The following is an 18385-nucleotide window of genomic DNA, read 5'->3' as shown; positions in this document are numbered from 1 at the left end:
CAGGGTTTCATATCAGGCATCAACTTCACCGGGTTTATTTTCGTGAAAAAAGCTGAATTTATCTCATGTCTGTTCTGCATTCAAGCAGTGCACTCATCTACACGGTGTGTCAGGAGCTCCATACCTCTCATGAGCCTAAAAGCAACAACAAATATCCAATAAGGAAATTATAGAATAAGATGTTTTTCTTTGATTTCAAGGTTCAAATTCCTAACAGTGTTTATGGTAATAGAGACATATTTTTGTTACAAAGGGAAACATATTAGATTCAGTGATTATAAACTAGGAAATCAAAGGGGTTCCAATATCAGCTGTCACTAAATCTGTCACTTTGGATACTGGGCATAGTCTATTATATTTTGCTCTCTTGCATTGACTCCTGTTGCTTGAAACGGTCATACTGTAAGCGTGGGTACATTACATGTTTGAAGACATAGGAATTCTCATTTCTCTGTAGTACTTTATTTATATAGTTAATATTATTTCTCTATTGTAAGTTTTTAACTGTGGATATGGCACTTTTTAATAACGATATGTTTCTTGTGGGCCAGCCCTCTGCATTTTGTCAAGCAGTTATGTTCTCTCTTTTTCGAGTGGTGTTTCTATACATTTTCCCATAAATCTGAGGGTAATAAAGCTTTTGGCTCTTGTTGTTAGTGCCAGTGTTATTTGGTAGTGAACTGGTCTGAAACACAGTTTTGGCATTAAACAAAAAAATACAAAAGCAGACATTCACATGCACATGTAGCTAAAGTGCCAAGGGCACAGAGGTGTCCAGGACCGGTCTGAGCGTCACAGGCAAAAGGTTAATTCACCTGATTACATTTAACATGACTGCCATCATCAATCGACACAGCCTGACATAGTGGCATTTCACTGAGGCCACATGGTGACCGGCTGGCATTTGAGATGCACTAAGAACAGAGAAGCCAAGGCCTGAATCCAAATCGTGTGTGTGTGTGTGTGTGTGTGTGTGTGTGTGTGTGTGTGTGTGTGTGTGTGTGTGTGTGTGTGTGTGTGTGTGTGTGTGTGTGAAGCATTGGAAAAATTTATGAAAGGGGAAATATAAATATAGTGGGCTACTGGAACTCATAATCTCAGTTAGGGAACGACTCTTTCATTGTCCTAAAGTCACTGCATTTTGACATGCTTCCTTCTCTGATAGGTACCTAAGCAACTGTAACTGTAATGTAAATGTTGTGCAGCAATATGCACAATACACAAACCTGATGGTGAAGCTGGACTATAAGTAGCAAGCATTTACAGTATCTTGATGCATTCTCAATCATCCAGGTAAGTAAATCTCCAGAAAGTTGATTCTGTTCATCTTGACGTAGCGTTTTGTGGGAGAAACGTTTCGTCACTCATCCAAGTGACTTCTTCAGTCTCAGCTGACTGCAGGTTTCCCCAAATCTTATAAACAGTACATTTGCATAATTACTGAAACCAGCCCACTGGGAGGTCAGTTCCTTAATCTTAATTATGCAAATTCTCATGACCATTGATCAACAACCACTGACCAAAACCCACTGATCAAAGTCCACTGATCAATTGCTAAAGGGTTGAATTTTGCTGTCACACCGAGACAAATCCCCCTAGTGGAGCTGATCACAGCCACAGAAACAGCAATTCGTAACAACAATATTGCAGAAGTGGAAGCAGGGCAACTGCGGACGAAAGTTTCGGCCTGTCTCAGCAATGCAAAGCCCCCAGCATCCAATATCACCATGAAGGAGAGGAAGGCACTCACATCACTTAGTGATGACAACAACATCATCCTTCCGGCAGACAAGGCTAGGTGCACAGTATTGCTAAAACAGAAAGACTATCATGTGAAAATTTTGTCACTACTCAGTGATGAAAATACTTATGAGCCCCTGAAACGAGACCCAACGAGACACAGAAGAGCCACCTCGTCAGGCCAGGACTCTGCAGTCTATTTACACCTACAGGCCAGTGGACACTCTTCCAAGGATGAGGATGTGCACATCTTGGACAGGGAGGAAAGCTGGTTTGAGCGCGGAGTCAAGGAGGCCAATTACGTGAAAAGGGAAAGACCATCTCTGAATCGAGGAGGGGGCCTAAGGGTACATCTTTTGCCATCTTGGATGAGTGATGAAACGTTTCTCCCACAAAACGCTACGTCCAGATGAACAGAATCAACTTTTGGAAAAGCATTTACAGTAGTTCATTTACACCATTGATAAAAACCTGCACAGTCCAAGCTAGTTCAAGCTCCTCTTCCAGTGTGGAAATCATTATAATCGCTCAAACTTGCAATAATGAAAGGGAATAGAGGTGGGCAGAACGATCCAAATATCGATAGTATTGATGCTAACATTGGTACTGGATTGATACTAGCATGATAGGATTGATACTTTGTGAAAAAAAAAAAACATTTTTCACTATGAAAAACGTCTACGTGTCACCTGTGGAACTCTCTCCCACTGAGCATAAGATCTCTGGACTCAGTAGCTTCTTTCAAAAACCAACTAAAAACTCATCTTTTTAGAATTGCATTTTGTTAACTGTGGTCTGTTTTGTTTGTTATCCTTGTGTGAAGCACTTTGTGATCTTTTATCTAGAAAGTTGCTATATAAATAAAGTTTTATTTACTTACTTACTTACCTGTATCGCCTAGTTTTTGTTTTTTTCACAGCCAGTCATATTCTAACAATAGAAGCTTATCCAAAGTGTTTGAAAAACGGGCACATTTACATTCCAGGTTTTCAAAAAAAATAACGCACTTTTAGAATAGGTGAAAAACTGGAAGGTGTGTTTTGTTGCGTGTTCTAATTATTGTGGAAAGTATAAATCACTGTGATGTGATGGACATTAAAATGTGCTGATGACTTGCAAATTTATGATCAACTCATAAATCATGACACACTGCTCTCCCTTACTTTAAACTGACAAAGGCAACTTGTGTATTGGTATTGGCAGTACTGTATTTACTTGGTATCGGATGTATTCCAAATTCTGCAGCATCACACAGCACTATCAAATGGAGCCATCTTTAATGACTGGTTCCTCTTGCAGGTTACACATTATCCACAAGCAGCGGCTCATCAAAGAAGTGACATCACGGCAGGTGTTTTCATTTGCATGTCGCGTACATGACAGATAATAACCCCACTGTGCATGTCGTCCACTTTTGCATATTATTGTCTGCAGTGTTTACATTTTTCGCTCATTTTCATCCATAGCAATTTATTTATAGAAGATACTCCCACTGGATTTCATGTGATGTAGCCATCACTGTATATTATACACTTTCAGACAAGCCTCGTTTATCCTATGTGTGGGAAAAGTGCCGTGGCTTAGATCGTGAGACTGCAGGGCCTGAGTGGCAGCTGTCCAGAGAGAGAGTGGTGGAGCTCAAAGGGATTATCGCACTATTGAGTCAAGAGCTCTTGATCCCCACCTTGTAGCTAGCTTCATGTGCTTCAACTGCCGTGGCTCACCCTGCAAGTGAATAAACAATTAGTGTACCTCTGCACCTCAGCCTTACTGGCATTGACACATGGACTGTAAATCCACACACTGTAATGCTTACGCCTACATATACAATCTGATCTTTAAAGTTCCAGTCATCTGGGGAACAAAGAGCCTGAGAAAGTCCACTACTGCCGCGTCCTGCACACATACAAGAGTTAAAAAACAAATTCTAAACATTGATTTTTAACTTTCTGCTGAAGTCCTGAAGACAAAGCTTAGTAGAATTTTTTTTTAAATTGAAGCTCTGCAACATAAAGCAGCTATAATTTAAATATTGCAGCAACTCTTTGAAGCTAGAAAAAAAATAGTCCAGTAATTATGTTTAATTTTCTTTGCTTATGCTAATCAATTTCCAGTTGCAAATGAATTGGACAGTTTGCCTTGCGGGTAGGAGGCAACCTTTCAAACTGACTGCAAAGCCATTTAACACTGACCATTTTAAATTTTGTCTTTAGGGACTTTAGTAAATGACCTGTTGATTCATCTACTATTCATAGAAACCTCATCAGAAATTGTCTCAATAGAAGGGTAGAAAAGATAGAAAAGGCTGAGGCTTGCCAAGTTACACAAGAACTGGACTGAAAATCAGTGACAATAGGCAATCAAATACATTTTTGATCATCAACATTGAGTTGACAGTCAGGAGAAAGGTACAACAGTGATTGTCTGCAGCCATCTGTAGACCACGGTCATGGTGTGGGGCTGCATTTCAGCCAGTGGTGTTGGAGCTCTTGCAAAGCTGATGGAAATATGAACACTACAGGATGGTATGTTCCTGTCTGATCCAACGTGCAATACTGTCTAGAAAGCATCTTATTGGCAACACCTTGATTTTTCAGCATAACAATGATCCCAAAAGAAGTAAAAGCATACCTGAATAGAACATCATAGAGTGGGACACTATCAGTTATGGATCGGCCCCATCCCAGAGCCTGCATCGCAACATTATTGAAGCAGTGTGGTGTCACCTTTACAAAGAATGGAATAAAAGGCAGCTGAGATCCAAAGAAGAGCTTTGAATATCCTTCAAGTAGAACTCTTCCTGAAGACTAGAAGCAAGCGGCCTAAAAGAGTGCAGGCTGTGTCAAACTTATTAGAACTGCACAAACTAAAATAAAGGCAATATTTTGGTGGATTCATGTCCTGTATTATTTAACTTTGTACGTAAGCTGTGCATTATATTCATCACCTCAAGCAGGCTGTTGTTACATTACACTTACTGTAGTGTTTCTTCTCAGCCCGTTTTGTTATGCATTCAGGATGCCCGCCCTCCAACCCCACCCCCCTCTGCCGTATTAGCAGACTGATCTGCGAAGAGGAAGTCTATCCCTGTTCTCACTTCCCTTGTTAAAGAATAACTTCATAAGCATCCGTTAAAAGAATAAACCCTTTATGCAAAGGCCACGGACGCCAGTGCACGATATGGTGTGACAGTGGGAGGGTGTGACAGAGCTGTGTTTATGTAACTTGTATGACTGCCTCTTTGTGCGAGTTATTGGCCCCTGGGCTCTAATTAGAGCTTAGGGGTGTTGAGCTATCTCAGGTTGGCTCATTGTAACTCAATCCTGACCTCAGAAAACTACATACACGAACTCCAGTCTTGTTTAAAAGGGGTTTTTTTTCCTTCTTTTATTTTGTTTTTGAAGCTTCAGGCTGTGGCAGATTACAGCTGCATTTCAACATGAACTATTTATAAAGGTTATCACATCCAGAGAACGAACAAGACAAAATGCCATGTGTGTTGGTAGCTTTAGGTGTTTTCCTGTAGCATGGCATGTCACAGAGGGGGGTTTCTGCTGATTAAAAATTGATGAGCAGCTGAGTGCCATGTAGCCTGAGCCGAGCATTCCTGCAGTCTTTCATGTTGTGTGTGTGTGTGTGTGTGTGTGTGTGTGTGTGTGTGTAGGCTGAGCTTGAGACACAGGCTGTAGCTGCGCTATTGTGAAGGTATCATATATACTAAAGATCACATTTCACCCGCTGTGTCTGTGTGTTTAAAGGGAAAAACGCGAGAGAGCTCAGAAATAAGATTTAAAATCCATCTTCACATGTTTCTGGTGTCATTATTGCTTACTTTTTGTGCGCCATCCATGTACTGACCTGAGAAGTATTTTCCTTCCTTCCTGTTTCCGATTACAACATTCATCTGTTAAAATAGAGGACCAGATCCAAAGTTATTGTTATCTTTAAAAAAGGATAATGATGCAATTTTTGTAATTTTCCTCTGTTCACCCATTGAATATATTTTTATTTAAATAGTGCCACAAATGCAACAGCATAAACTAAGCTAAAAGCGTACAATAATACAGAGAAAACCCCAAGAATCAAGAGTGGGAAGGAAAAACTCCCACTCATAGGAAGTGACAAACAAATGGGAGACCACACACAGGCTTTTAAAGACTGTAAGACACATTTAATGAAAATAAGGTAAAGCAACTTAAACACAAGTTAAAGGACATAACAGCCATAACTGAAACTTCCAAATAAACATAACATGTGCCAGAGGGAGCCAAAAGCCAGCCACCCTGGTTCAGTCAAGGTGTCTTTATATACACTGGGACTGGCCTCTCAGGTGTGCTGCATCAATAATTGGGTCAGCTCCACCTACCTGCAAGAAACAGGAAAAGGAAAAAGAAAAACACAAGGCCAGCCCACTGGCCGTCACACTTCCCCCCAAAGAACAGGGTCTCACCCTGAATTGGCAAACACATTTACATTATGAATTTGCAGCTAGAAGAACTAACATATTTTAAATTCATAACATATACACACACACACACACACACACACACATGCACCCTCACTTTCAACACCTTTTGTATGCTCAAAAATCATCTTCAGCTCAACTCCAACCTCAGCAACCTTGGTACCTAGGAGCAATTTAAGAGGAAGGAAAACGATACTGGAGAGGACATACTTCAAGCATATGAGGAGTGAAGCTGCTGGTTACAAAGGGGCACGGGACAAAGCATCTGCCAAGACATTATCTTTGCCCTTAATGTGCTGGATATCCAAATTGTAAGGCTGCAGAAAGAGAGCCCACCGCATGAGCCTTTGATTTGGGTTCTGCAAGGTGTTCAAGAAAGTGAGAGGGTTATGATCAGAAAATACCTCAATTGGCCGAGCAGAATCTAAATATACCCTAAAATGCTGCAAGGCCAAGACTAATGCCAAAGCTTCCTTCTCAATGACCGAATAATTCAGCTGATGGGAGTTGAACTTCTTGGAATAGAAACTAACTGGATGTTCCGTACCTTGCTTGTCAGCTTGGACTAGAACAGCACCTGCACCAATGTGGCTTGCATCCACATACAGCTTGAAGGGCTGATCCAGACGAGGGGCTAAAAGCACAGGTTCAGAGCACAGTAAAGCTTTTACATCCGAAAAAGCTTGCTGGCATGCTGCAGACCAAATAAACTTTACCTTGGCCCTCAACAAATCAGTCAGAGGAGCAACCACTGTTGAGAAGTTTCGACAAAAACAGCGATAATACCCGACCAGACCCAAAAATCTCATGAGTTCTTTTTTTGTTACCGGAACAGGGAACTCTTTGATGGCCAACACCTTTGCATCAACTGGCCTCACATAACCTTGGCCCACAACCTTACCAAGATAGGTCACAGTTGCTTTTGCAAATTCACATTTTGCCAGGTTGATAGTCAGATTTCCCAGAACTAATCGTTCAAACAGAGTGCGAATGCGATCCAGATGATCCTCCCAGGTGTTACTATATACCACCACGTCATCTAGGTAAACAGCACAGCCTTCCAGCCCATTAACAACCATATTCATGAGTCGCTGAAATGTAGCTGGAGCATTGCGTAAACCAAAACCCATGACTGTATATGAATAAAGACCAGATGGCGTGATGAAAGCAGATATTTCCTGAGCTCTGGGAGTCAGCGGCACCTGCCAATATCCCTTCAACAGATCAAACTTGCTCACATATTCTGCTGCACCAACTTGGTCAATACAGTCGTCAATATGAGGCAAGGGGTAGGAATCTGGTTTGGTCACTGCATTTACCTTACAAAAGTCGGTGCAACAACGTGGTGATTTATCAGCTTTTTCAACCAACAAGCATGGGGAAGCCCAGCTTGATGACGACGGCACTGCAATGTTGTTTTCCAACATGTAATGAACTTCCTTATCGACTATTTTCCTCTTTTCCTCAGAGACCCTGTAGAACCTCTGCCGAATTGGTTTTGTATCACCCACATCAATATCATGCTCTATCAAAGTTGTTTTCGAAGGTGTGTCTCCAAACAAGGTTGGATACCTTGTAATTAATGCAGACAATTCTGCACATTTGTCAGCAGGCAAATGGCCCAATAGCACATCCAAGTTCTGAAGAGATTCTGAATTCTTCAGACGGCCAAGCAATAAGGGATCATCAGGTGCTGCCACATCCTCCCCCCCACAAACTGACTTCGCCACTGTACAAGCCGACAACCCTGGACTCAATGTAGAAGGAGAAACGAAAGAGCCCGACAGACCGACGGATAAGGGACGAACATGATAGGGTTTCAACAAATTAATATGGCAAAGTTGATTTCTTTTCTGGCGATCCGGGGTATCAATCAGATAATTCTGTTCAGACAGTTTTTGTACCACAGTGTAAGGCCCAGCAAACCGTGCCTGGAACGGTGACCCTGCAATCGGCAGTAAAGCCAAAACCTGGTCACCTGTACTAAACTGCTGCTCTTCAGAACGCCGGTCATAAAAATATTTCATCTTGACCTGAGCCTTTTCAAGGTTCTGTTTGGCCAACTGACCTGCCACGTACAGTCTGTGCCGAAAACCATTAACATAATCTATCAAGTTCACTGGTGGTTCACCTGACAACCACTTATCGCACAGCGCTGTCAACGGTCCCCGAACTTTGTGGCCAAAGACCAAGTCATTTGGGCTAAACCCAGTACTCTCCTGGCACACTTCACGCGCTGCCAACAGAAGCCACGGTAAACCTTCCTCCCAGTCACTCCTCATTTCGGTGCAATAGGCACGTAACAAGGACTTCAGTGTTTGGTGGAAGCGCTCTAAAGCACCTTGGCTCTGTGGATGATAAGGAGAGGCTTTATTATGCACAATATTCAACAGCTTAAGAACTTGTGCAAAAAGATGTGACGAAAAGTTTGATCCCTGGTCACTCTGAATAATCTTCGGTATGCCAAATACAGAAATAAACTGTGTCAAAGCCTTCACCACAGACTTAGCTGTGATGGTACGCAACGGATATGCAGCAGGATAACGCGTAACTTGGCACATTACAGTTAACAGATACTCCGAACCAGATTTTGATCGAGGAAGAGGGCCCACACAGTCAATGATCAAATGTTCAAATGGGTTACTCACAGCAGGGATGGGACAAAGTGGAACAGGTTTAATAGACTGATTTGGCTTACCTACAATTTGGCAAGTATGGCAGGTCTTAATGTAAGCTGAAACATCACGCTTAAGACGTGGCCAAAAGAAGTAGCGCAAGATGTAATTATAAGTCTTCGTCACACCCAAATGCCCAGATTTGTCATGAGAACACTTCAACACCTCGTCACGGTATTTAGTTGGAACCACAATCTGGACAACTGGACTCCCAACACAGTCCAACCCTTGCGGAATCCACCTACGGACTAGTACCTCCTTCTGCAGAAAATAACCAGAGGCCGCACTTCTAGCGTCATCACTAGGTTGCACTTTGTGAAACAGCTCAGTCAGTGAAGCATCAGCACGCTGTGCCTGAATTAACTCTTGCTGGGAAACTGACAAATGTTCAGGAACAATCAAATCTGGTTCAACCTGACACTCTTCTGCTTGAGTTACAGGCTCTGCATCCCTTTTAGCTGCAGCCCTCGTAACAGCACAAGCTGCAAAGTCAGAAAAACCCTGTTCACACTCATGGGACTCATTCAGAACTCTAGATTTAACAGGTAAAGAATTGTCAGCCCAGACTCGATTTCCAGCCAAATCATTCCCCAAAATCACATGTACGCCCTCAAGTGGCAAAGCAGGACGAACACCAAGGCAGATATCATCATCCACAAAACTGCATGACAGCCTGACTTTATGCAATGGGGCACAGATAGTGGTTAAACCCATGCCTTGAACAAGCACACACTCACCAGTATCAGTAACCTGTGAAAATGGCAACACGGAGGCTAAGATAAAAGAATCCTTCGCGCCTGTGTCACGCAAAATCTTTACAGGAACTTTATGATCATCACCCGGGAGTGATACAAACCCATCTGACACAAAATCCTCAAACCCCGAATAGCTCTCTGAGTCAGACTTAGTCGAAACTGGCGTCTCCCGAGAGACTACTGAAATTTCCCGAGCAGGAATGGTAAGAGCCGCAGGCTTAACCTGTTTACCTGTACGTGCCAACTTGCTTTTCAACAAGGGACATTCTACTTTCCAGTGTCCATCGCCATGGCAGTAGTTGCATGCTTGACCAAACTTACTGGGCTTCACACCACCAATGGCCTTCGCAGGGTCCGATGCCATAAACTTAGTTTGACAAAAAGCTCTAGCGGGAGCACCAACTGGAAAACAGTTTCTACCAACCTGCCCCTTATGTGCCAAGATATATTCATCTGCCAATTTAGCAGCGTCAGAAACGGTTGTCACTTCCCGTTCGGCAATGTAAGTGGCAACCACAGGAGGAACACACTCTTTAACAAAAAAATCATATCACATAATCATGTGGAGGTATAGATTAGATAAAATGGATGCACTGGGGAGCGGGCTGGATTCTTTTAAAGATGAAAAATTAGATAAACTGACCTTAGGACCACCCAGGATGAAGAGAATTTTAACATAAATATCATCCTGTGGGTTTTAGTATTGGGTAGCTTCATTGAGCTGGTCTTTTAAATCCACTTTGGACAGCCTGGCGGTCAGTGGAATGGTCTTGGTTTTATTATAATTCCCTGTGAAAATGTGTTTTAGCTTATTAATGCATTTTTTAACATCGTGAGAGGTAGAATAGGCTTGTGTTTTAAGGTTTGTTTTTTAGATATAATTATTTATGTTTTAATGATCATTTATGTTTTTTAAAGTTTTTATAAGTAAGTCCAACCCAAGTAAGGGGACTAACAAGATTACCGATATGTCAGCAGATCTTCCTGAACCTCCAACAATGTACTAACATGGATGTGTAAATAAAAGTGTTGAAAAATAATTGTGTTTGCTGTGTTTCATACCAGCTGCATGACTTCTTATATTTACTAACTCCAAAAACTAAAATTAACTTTCTTATAAAAATGGGTGAGATTTCCCCTATGGAGGTGTGGGAGGGTCTGTTCGCATGTTGGTTTTTAGTTGAGTTTTTTATATATATATTTTTTTTTTTTTTAAAAACTTTTTTTTAAGACCTGAGCACTCTTAGCCATTCCCTTGATAAAATGCAACCAAACAGGGACTATATATTGGCATCCTCGCCATATGCCATCATGAGGGATGCCACCAAGACTCACACAAATGAAACTGAGGTGAAGCACATATATCATGCTATAAGATCACAAGGAGAATAAGGGTCCAGTCAGCCACTAGGACCGTGCACTGGAGCTCCAAATGGAGACCACTAAGACTCAATCTCCTATAGCAAACTGCATTTCGTTGCCCTGTACCTGTGCATGTGCAATGACAATAAAGTTGAATTCTATTCTATTCTATTTAAACTGCTCCAATACCATCAACTCACATAAATCCTGGAAAGTTGTCACTCCCAGTGCCGAACACCATCTGTTGAAGTGTTTAGTTAAATCCCTCGCAAACTCTATATGCGACTGCTTATCAGACTTCCTCCATGATCTGAAACGTTGACGGTAAGCTTCTGGTACCAACTCATATGCCTTCAGAACTGCATCTTTAACAGTAGCAAAACTCTGACAATCAACTGCACTGAGTGCTGAATAAGCTTCCTGAGCCTTTCCAGTCAACACAGACTGTAACATAATCACACAGTCAGCTGCTGGCCATCCTCTCAAATCAGCAATGCGTTCAAAAAGGGAGAAAAAGGCATCTGGCTCTCTTTCATCAAATTTCGGCACCAAGCGCAAATTACGCACGACATCAAAAGTTTCAACTCCTTGTGGAGAAGACTCTTTAGCCTCAACACCACCTGATAACTTGCCCGCTTTGATTAGGTCTAACCGATACTGCTCTAACTCCAACTTTTCCTTTTCTAAAGAATACCTTACACGGTCTTTCTCCATTTGTAAGAGTAACAACTCCTTTTGCTGCTCAAAAGACAAAGCAACGGCAGTTGAGACCACAGACTGATCAACCTCAGCCACTAAGGTCTGCATTTTACGTGACAACACGCCTTTCTTTACTAATGCAGCCTTCAACACTCCTTTAATCTCATCTTTCAACCGTCTATCTCCAATGTCGACATCATAATGTTCAGCAAGTTTCAGGAGTTGTTCTTTAGTACAACTATTCAAGAGTTCCTCCGATGGAGACTGAACAAAAGCATCAACAGTAGCCATAACAGCAAAGTATTGATTCTCGACATGCAATTCAAAACAGCACTTTCCCACTAACTGCCTAACCAAAATCTACTTAACTAAAGCCTAGTCTTCATGCAGTTACTTACGGTGGGTACTTATGCACTAAAAACCGCCAGGAAGAGAAAGGCAACTGCACAAACAGCGACCCCCTCAATCCTGGGGACGTGCTCCCGAGACAACTGCTCTAACCGTGTTCACCGCAACAGAAATTTCAATGAATGTTTCTCGAGGGAGAAACACTCCTTCAACCTAACAGGGAAAGCACTGATTTTAACTTTGCATATTCAATAATCAACACAGCTCATACGCTCCAAAGTTGACACAAGACAGCACATCAACACTAGCTCAAGTCTACAGTAAACAGTATTAACATGACTGCCTCCACTCAATCTGCCTAACCCAAATGGCCTCCCAAACACAATACACAGCAGACCCAAAATATCAAAGCACCACAAATAACCAAACTGATCAGCAATCAACTCAACAATTGCCTACAAGGCAAGACCTAGCCAAAACAAGCAGCTGCAAACAGACCAGCTCTCAATCAAATGTTAGAAAGCTTACCAAACCAGGACGATCCCGGACGAGCCCCCATTTGTCACAACCCGGCTCATAGGAAGTGACAAACAAATGGGAGACCACACACAGGCTTTTAAAGACTGTAAGACACATTTAATGAAAATAAGGTAAAGCAACTTAAACACAAGTTAAAGGACATAACAGCCATAACTGAAACTTCCAAATAAACATAACACGTGCCAGAGGGAGCCAAAAGCCAGCCACCCTGGTTCAGTCAAGGTGTCTTTATATACACTGGGACTGGCCTCTCAGGTGTGCTGCATCAATAATTGGGTCAGCTCCACCTACCTGCAAGAAACAGGAAAAGGAAAAAGAAAAACACAAGGCCAGCCCACTGGCCGTCACAATGAAGAAACTTAAACAAGTCCAGTCACTTTTCTTTCCAAGCTCCTTAGATTACAATGACCTGGATGACTGAAAACCTTCACAGACTATTCTGAAAGGATTCCACAATTTGTAGATGCATTGTTTGCAGATTAGAGAGTACAGCCCCATCTGCTTCACAATTCATCCTGCTACTGCTTAGACCAGCAGTCAAAATCATCAATAAACAGCAGTTGGTTCCACTGGTACCATCGCTGTCAGGGTGCTGGGTCTTTTGAGTTTGACTTTGTGTTTTTGTGACCCTCTGTATTACAATCATGGTTTAAGTTCAGGTTTTATAGTTTAGCCTCGAGTCTAGTTCTTTCTATGTTTGAGTTTTCTGGTATTCCCAGTTTATGGTTCGTCTGAGGTTCCTCGTGTGTGTTTGTCTCACCCCTGTGCCGCTTGTGAGTCCGTCACGTCATCTGTGTTTACGTCGCCCTGTGTGTGTGTCTTTGAATTTTATCTCCCGTTCCTGTTTGTGTCCCCCTCCTTGTTTTTCATTCCATGTCTCTCCTGTCTGTCATGTGCATCAATGTGTGATCTCCCCAACCCGTCATGTCTCTCCTCTCTCCCTCCCTCCGTGTCTCGTCTCCCTTAACTGTTTCCATGTCTCTTTGTGTCTCCTCCCTATGTCTCCCCAGACTGTCTTGTTCCTATGTACGTTCCTTCCTTCTGGCCCTGGTGTCTGAGTCTGTGTTTTATTTTGACAGTCTATCGTCCAGTGTTTAGTGTGTTTAGTTTTGCTTTCCCCATCTCTTATGCCTATTCATTCCAGCTGTGTTCCCATGCATTTCCACTTTCCTTGTTTTCTCTCAGTGTATATATTTTGTCTCTGTCTCCCTCAGTTCCTTGTCGGTGCATCCGTTTACACTCCCTCATGTCTCCATGGTATTTCCAAGTATTTAACAGTATTTAGTTTTCCCAGTTTAGGTTTTTCATGATTTGTTCTTCGATTAATTTGGTTTCCCTGTTTTGTTCATGTATGTTATCAGCCACAATAAATGTCTTGTTTTTTTGTTAAGTCTAGTCCATTCTCCTTTGTCTGAAATTTGAGTTGTATAGAAGAAAATGTTGATAATTCCCAAACACTTAATTCAATACTTTTGTTAAGTGTAAAAACTGATGGATCCAGCTGTAGCTAACTGAGATGTCACTGGTCTGGTTTACTCAAATCAGCTGGGTCTTGCACCTAGCCACAACACAGTTTCTTTGTTCTGTAACCAGTTAATCTTCACAGCATCACATTCATTTAAAAAAAAAAAAAAAAGATTTAATCCAGTGCTTGTTCATGCAAAATAAAGAATGTGGAGTTAGACCCTCATTACTTACACTGGGGTATACCATACCTGGTCTATGGCCAGATTTCTGTGAGTCCCCCAGAGCATGTTGTGCACTAGTGATTGACTTATAGAGCGAAAGAGAAAAATCTCTTTTAATGTTTTCACTCATTTACCAATACTTTATAAATCGGCCTCTATCCATTATTAATAATATCATTTTAGTAGCCAGGTTGTCGAAAAATACTTGGCAGGATCTTTTACTACAACTGGCAACAACAGCGGTATTTTTCACAACCTGGCAATCCAAAACTGTTCGTCATTTATAGACAACCAGTGACATGCAGTAACATCAACTCTTTCAATAATGAATCTTTAAGTTAAAACTTCCGAGCCTGTGACTTTTGAGGAAGTAATGGCAGCCAAACATTTCCAATTTACATGTTTAAGCTGACTAAAGCTACACTGGAGACCATTTCCTGCTACGTACCAGGAGTGATACTTAAGAGATCGAAAATTTAATTTCCCTCCACATTTTTTTTTCTTAAGTGAGCCTCAGCCTGAAGTCATGCATCTTGAACATCACTTTGCGGGATACCGAGAAGCTTGGCGCACGGCATAATTGACAGTGAGGTAACAGCGGCATCAACCTGGAGAAGAATAAGCCGCTCTGAATGGTGCTTTTTGCTGCAGAGCCTCAAGCAACAAATTGTGTCCACTTGAAATGCACCATTGATGAAGAGTCTATGTGTAAGAGAGAGAGAGAAGGGGGAAGAGAAAGAGAGGGAGAGAGCGAGGGCGACCACACAGTAAGCGCACAGCTCCTATGGCAGATCCGTTCCGCTTCACTATCACGCAGTGAACAGTTTTTTGGCTCTGAAAGGCACTGAAGAGCTGCAAAAAAAAAAAAAAAAAAAGCAGTTGGAATACCAGTCGTGGGGCTTTTTTGTTTTTTGGTCAGCAGTTGTCGGAGTTTGCGCCGCAGTGATGACCAAGCGCTCTTAGCGGGTTAGGAGTGGAGGAAGACGTCCGTTTGCCGTTTGCTGTCGCCTTGTCCGCTGGACTAACATCGCATGGGGACATGAGCAGTGTGGATCCATCCTCTAACAAACTGTTGACTTTCAATCAGCGGTAAAAAAAAAACAAACAAACAACAAAACAAAAAACAACCTAAATCCCACTCATACCTGTGTGAATGCCGCTCACTCATCTGTTGATTGCATGCTATCGTATCTCCTCCAGCACTCGCATATTTTACGCAGCTGAACGCAAATTAGGCTGGAAACACCTGCTCTGGTGTCTTCCAGCGTTGTCACCATTTGTCGGTGCGCATTGGCACCTGCTAGATCCGCGACTTGTTTGTGCACTAACTGACAGGTTTTGGTCGAGTTCTGGCTACTTTACGTGTGAGGTGCATGATTTATCGGTCTTTGCTCGTTTACTTCTGTTAACTAAAAGCGCCGCTGAATCCACAAGTCTCCAGTCTGGAAGTAAAAAGCTTCTCAACGTACAGCTTTTAATTAACGAATTACTGTCGTTAGTTTTAAAAAATTAAAAACAAACAGAAGCAAACCAAATTGGTTCATTTATTTTCTTTCATTTTTGCCCGAGAAAACAGACATCACAGGCGCTATGTGCATGGAAAAATGTGAATTATTCATAACCTGCTTTTCAGTTCAAGGTGTGGAGGTGCATTCGGCATTCTGGCTTTGTGTCAGTATAACATATGTGAGACACACAGAAGGCAGGCATCTGGCTTAAGCTGAGCAGCTGAGTTTAGATGTAGTCCAAGGCTGCTTACTGTGTGGAAGCTCATTTCCAGCTTCTTCTTCTTCTTTTTTTTTTTACAGATGGGAAATGCCACCGCTGCGGCTCTTTTAGCAGCTTAAAAGGGAAAGCTTTGGGCTGCAGTGACAGCTGAACACAGAGACTGGGTATATAGGAAATACTCTGAGGTGCCAGCAGCATACTGCAGCGTTTGTGTGAAGATGACTGTGAAATGTCCATTCTTAAAATGATTTCTAACATCGCTGATCTGGATTTTTTTTTTTTTTTTTTTTTTTTTTGCCCCATTTTGTGTGATTTCTGCATCATCTTAGCTTTCAGTGATCACTCTTGCAAATTGTGACTTAGTTTTATTGGGAATAATTCATAAGTCCTTATAGAAAAGTTAATGAGTAGCAGTTACTTTGCATACATATACTGTAGTGTGCTATGCAGCTCTGTCAGTAACTTCACTTTGATATTTACATGCAAATTTTCTATATCACATCCTGGAGTGCACAATATGAAATTATAATTGGGATACTGAATGCTTAATTGACAAATTAGTTTAAGGAATTTCTCATACTACCCAAAAATAGTCTTCCAGTTGGTAGTATAACATCATATTTTTGCAGTAATTCCTAATATTTATAGTTTTTCTTCATGTGTTGTTAGACAGCCTGTGTCGGAAAGCCTTCAAAAAGTAACATTATTTCTGAATTGTGTACCAGCTAATGGATATTTTATGTCGGCCCCAAAAGTCTTTTGTTTGGCATTGTTCCTGCTCCTGTTGGCATCTTTTTCTCTCATAAACAAATCCCATTTTGTTGTGATTAAAGAGTCACACAGTGCTTAATGTAATAGGAAAAAATGACTGGTTTAGTCTCGTGGAGCAGTTGGAGGTTTCGTGTGATGGGTGTACTCTACATTTCACTCCATTTCAAAGGCTGCTGTCCATTGTCTTGTGACAGAAACCACAATTTCCAACCTCTCCTGTACTGCATTACTGAGGGCAGCACTTGAGTAATGAATATCCATCTTACCTTGTTCGTTTCGAAGCGATTTCTCTTTGCTCTGAGCTTTCAAAGTCATTTTGCTTTGGCTAACAGCCATTATGCTGCTGGAAAGTGATTGTCTGGACTGCTGTGGTGCAGAGTTCAAGCTATGATGTCTAAACATATGGGTGGCTTCAAATGCGGGACTATAATTTCAGCTGTGCTATATCTCAAAACCATGTAATGACACACCATGTCAGGAGAGTGAGGTAGCTTGATGGGCTTACAGCCAGTCATACAAGCCTGAAAGTGGACTAGCTGCTCTGATGCAAACAAGGTGATGTGAAGCCTATGTAAAGTTCATCATGTACACACTTTTAGTACACTGCATTACAGGCACAGACAGTAGGGGTGGGGGGATGGTATATAGATTAACTATCTATATTGATTTCAGAGTTAATGTTGTTATGAAATATATAAATACACTCACTGGTTACCTTACCGGATACACTTTACCAGTACACCTTAGTTGGACACCTTTTAGTTACCAAACTTCCTTAATTCTATGTGCTCGAAACATTCCTTATACATGATCATGACTGACATGATGGCATCACACAGTTGCTCCAGATTTCTTGGCTGTACATCCATGATTTGATCTCCTGTTCCAACACGTTCTATTAGAATGTGATCTGGTGACTATGGAGGCAGTTTGAGTAAAGTGAACAGACTGTCATGTACAGGAAGGCAGTGTGAGATGATTTGAGCTTTGTGACGTCGCACATTATCCTGCAGGAAGCACCCACGAGAAGATCTGTACACTGTAGTCATAAAGGGACAGACATGGTTAGCAGCAATACTCGGGTAGGATGTGGTGTATAAGAGTGGGGTTTAAAGTGTGCCAAGAAACTATTCCCCACACTATAACACCACCAGCACCAACCTCAACCTTTGCTATAGAAGGCAGAATGGAGCCATGCATTCCTGTTGGTTACAACTGATTCTGATCCTACCATGTGAATGTTGCAGCACAACTCGATACTAATCAGGCCCTGCAGCCTTTTTCCTTTTCCTTTTTTCTTCTGTTGTCCAATTTTGGTGACCCCACATGAACCATAACCTCTGTTTCCTGTTCTTAGCTGATAGGAGTGGCACCTGGTATGATCTTCTCCTTCTGCAGCCCATCTACTTCAAGATTCGACATGTTGGGATGCTTTTCTGCATACCTTGGATGTAGCCAGTGGTTGAGTTAGTATTGGTTCGTTATCGACTTAAGGCAGTTTGGTCATTCTCCTTTGACTCCTATGGTCAATAAGGCATTTTTACCCAGAGAACTGCTGCTCACAGGATTGTACAGGATGTAGAACTGGCAACCTTGAAGCCACATTCAAATCTC

The 18385-nt window shown here is 41.8% G+C and overlaps 2 protein-coding genes across 9 annotated transcripts in view; one reads left to right on the top strand and one right to left on the bottom strand.

The window, feature by feature from the left end:
• The window catches only part of garnl3 (GTPase activating Rap/RanGAP domain like 3), a 101366-nt gene that overhangs the window by 11126 nt on the left and 71855 nt on the right, over positions 1-18385 (top strand). The window contains exon 1 of one of the 8 annotated variants that reach the window (XM_085414271.1): positions 15038-15361. The exons of the other annotated variants lie outside the window; for them this stretch is intronic. Within the exon in view, the coding sequence (XP_085270397.1) occupies positions 15312-15361 (50 nt within the window). The 5' untranslated portion in view covers positions 15038-15311. Of the gene's footprint in view, positions 1-15037; positions 15362-18385 lie in introns of those variants that run through there. 8 annotated transcript variants of the gene reach the window in all.
• LOC146666312 (uncharacterized) overlaps positions 1-18385 on the bottom strand; it is a 477181-nt gene that overhangs the window by 454110 nt on the left and 4686 nt on the right. The window lies entirely within an intron of this gene.

This window comes from Rhamphochromis longiceps, linkage group LG7 (assembly GCF_057381845.1).
Source record: "Rhamphochromis longiceps isolate RC_006_pf linkage group LG7, R_longiceps_female_GT1.1, whole genome shotgun sequence".
NCBI classification, from domain to species: domain Eukaryota; kingdom Metazoa; phylum Chordata; class Actinopteri; order Cichliformes; family Cichlidae; genus Rhamphochromis; species Rhamphochromis longiceps.
This window is presented reverse-complemented; position numbering and strand designations above follow the sequence as displayed.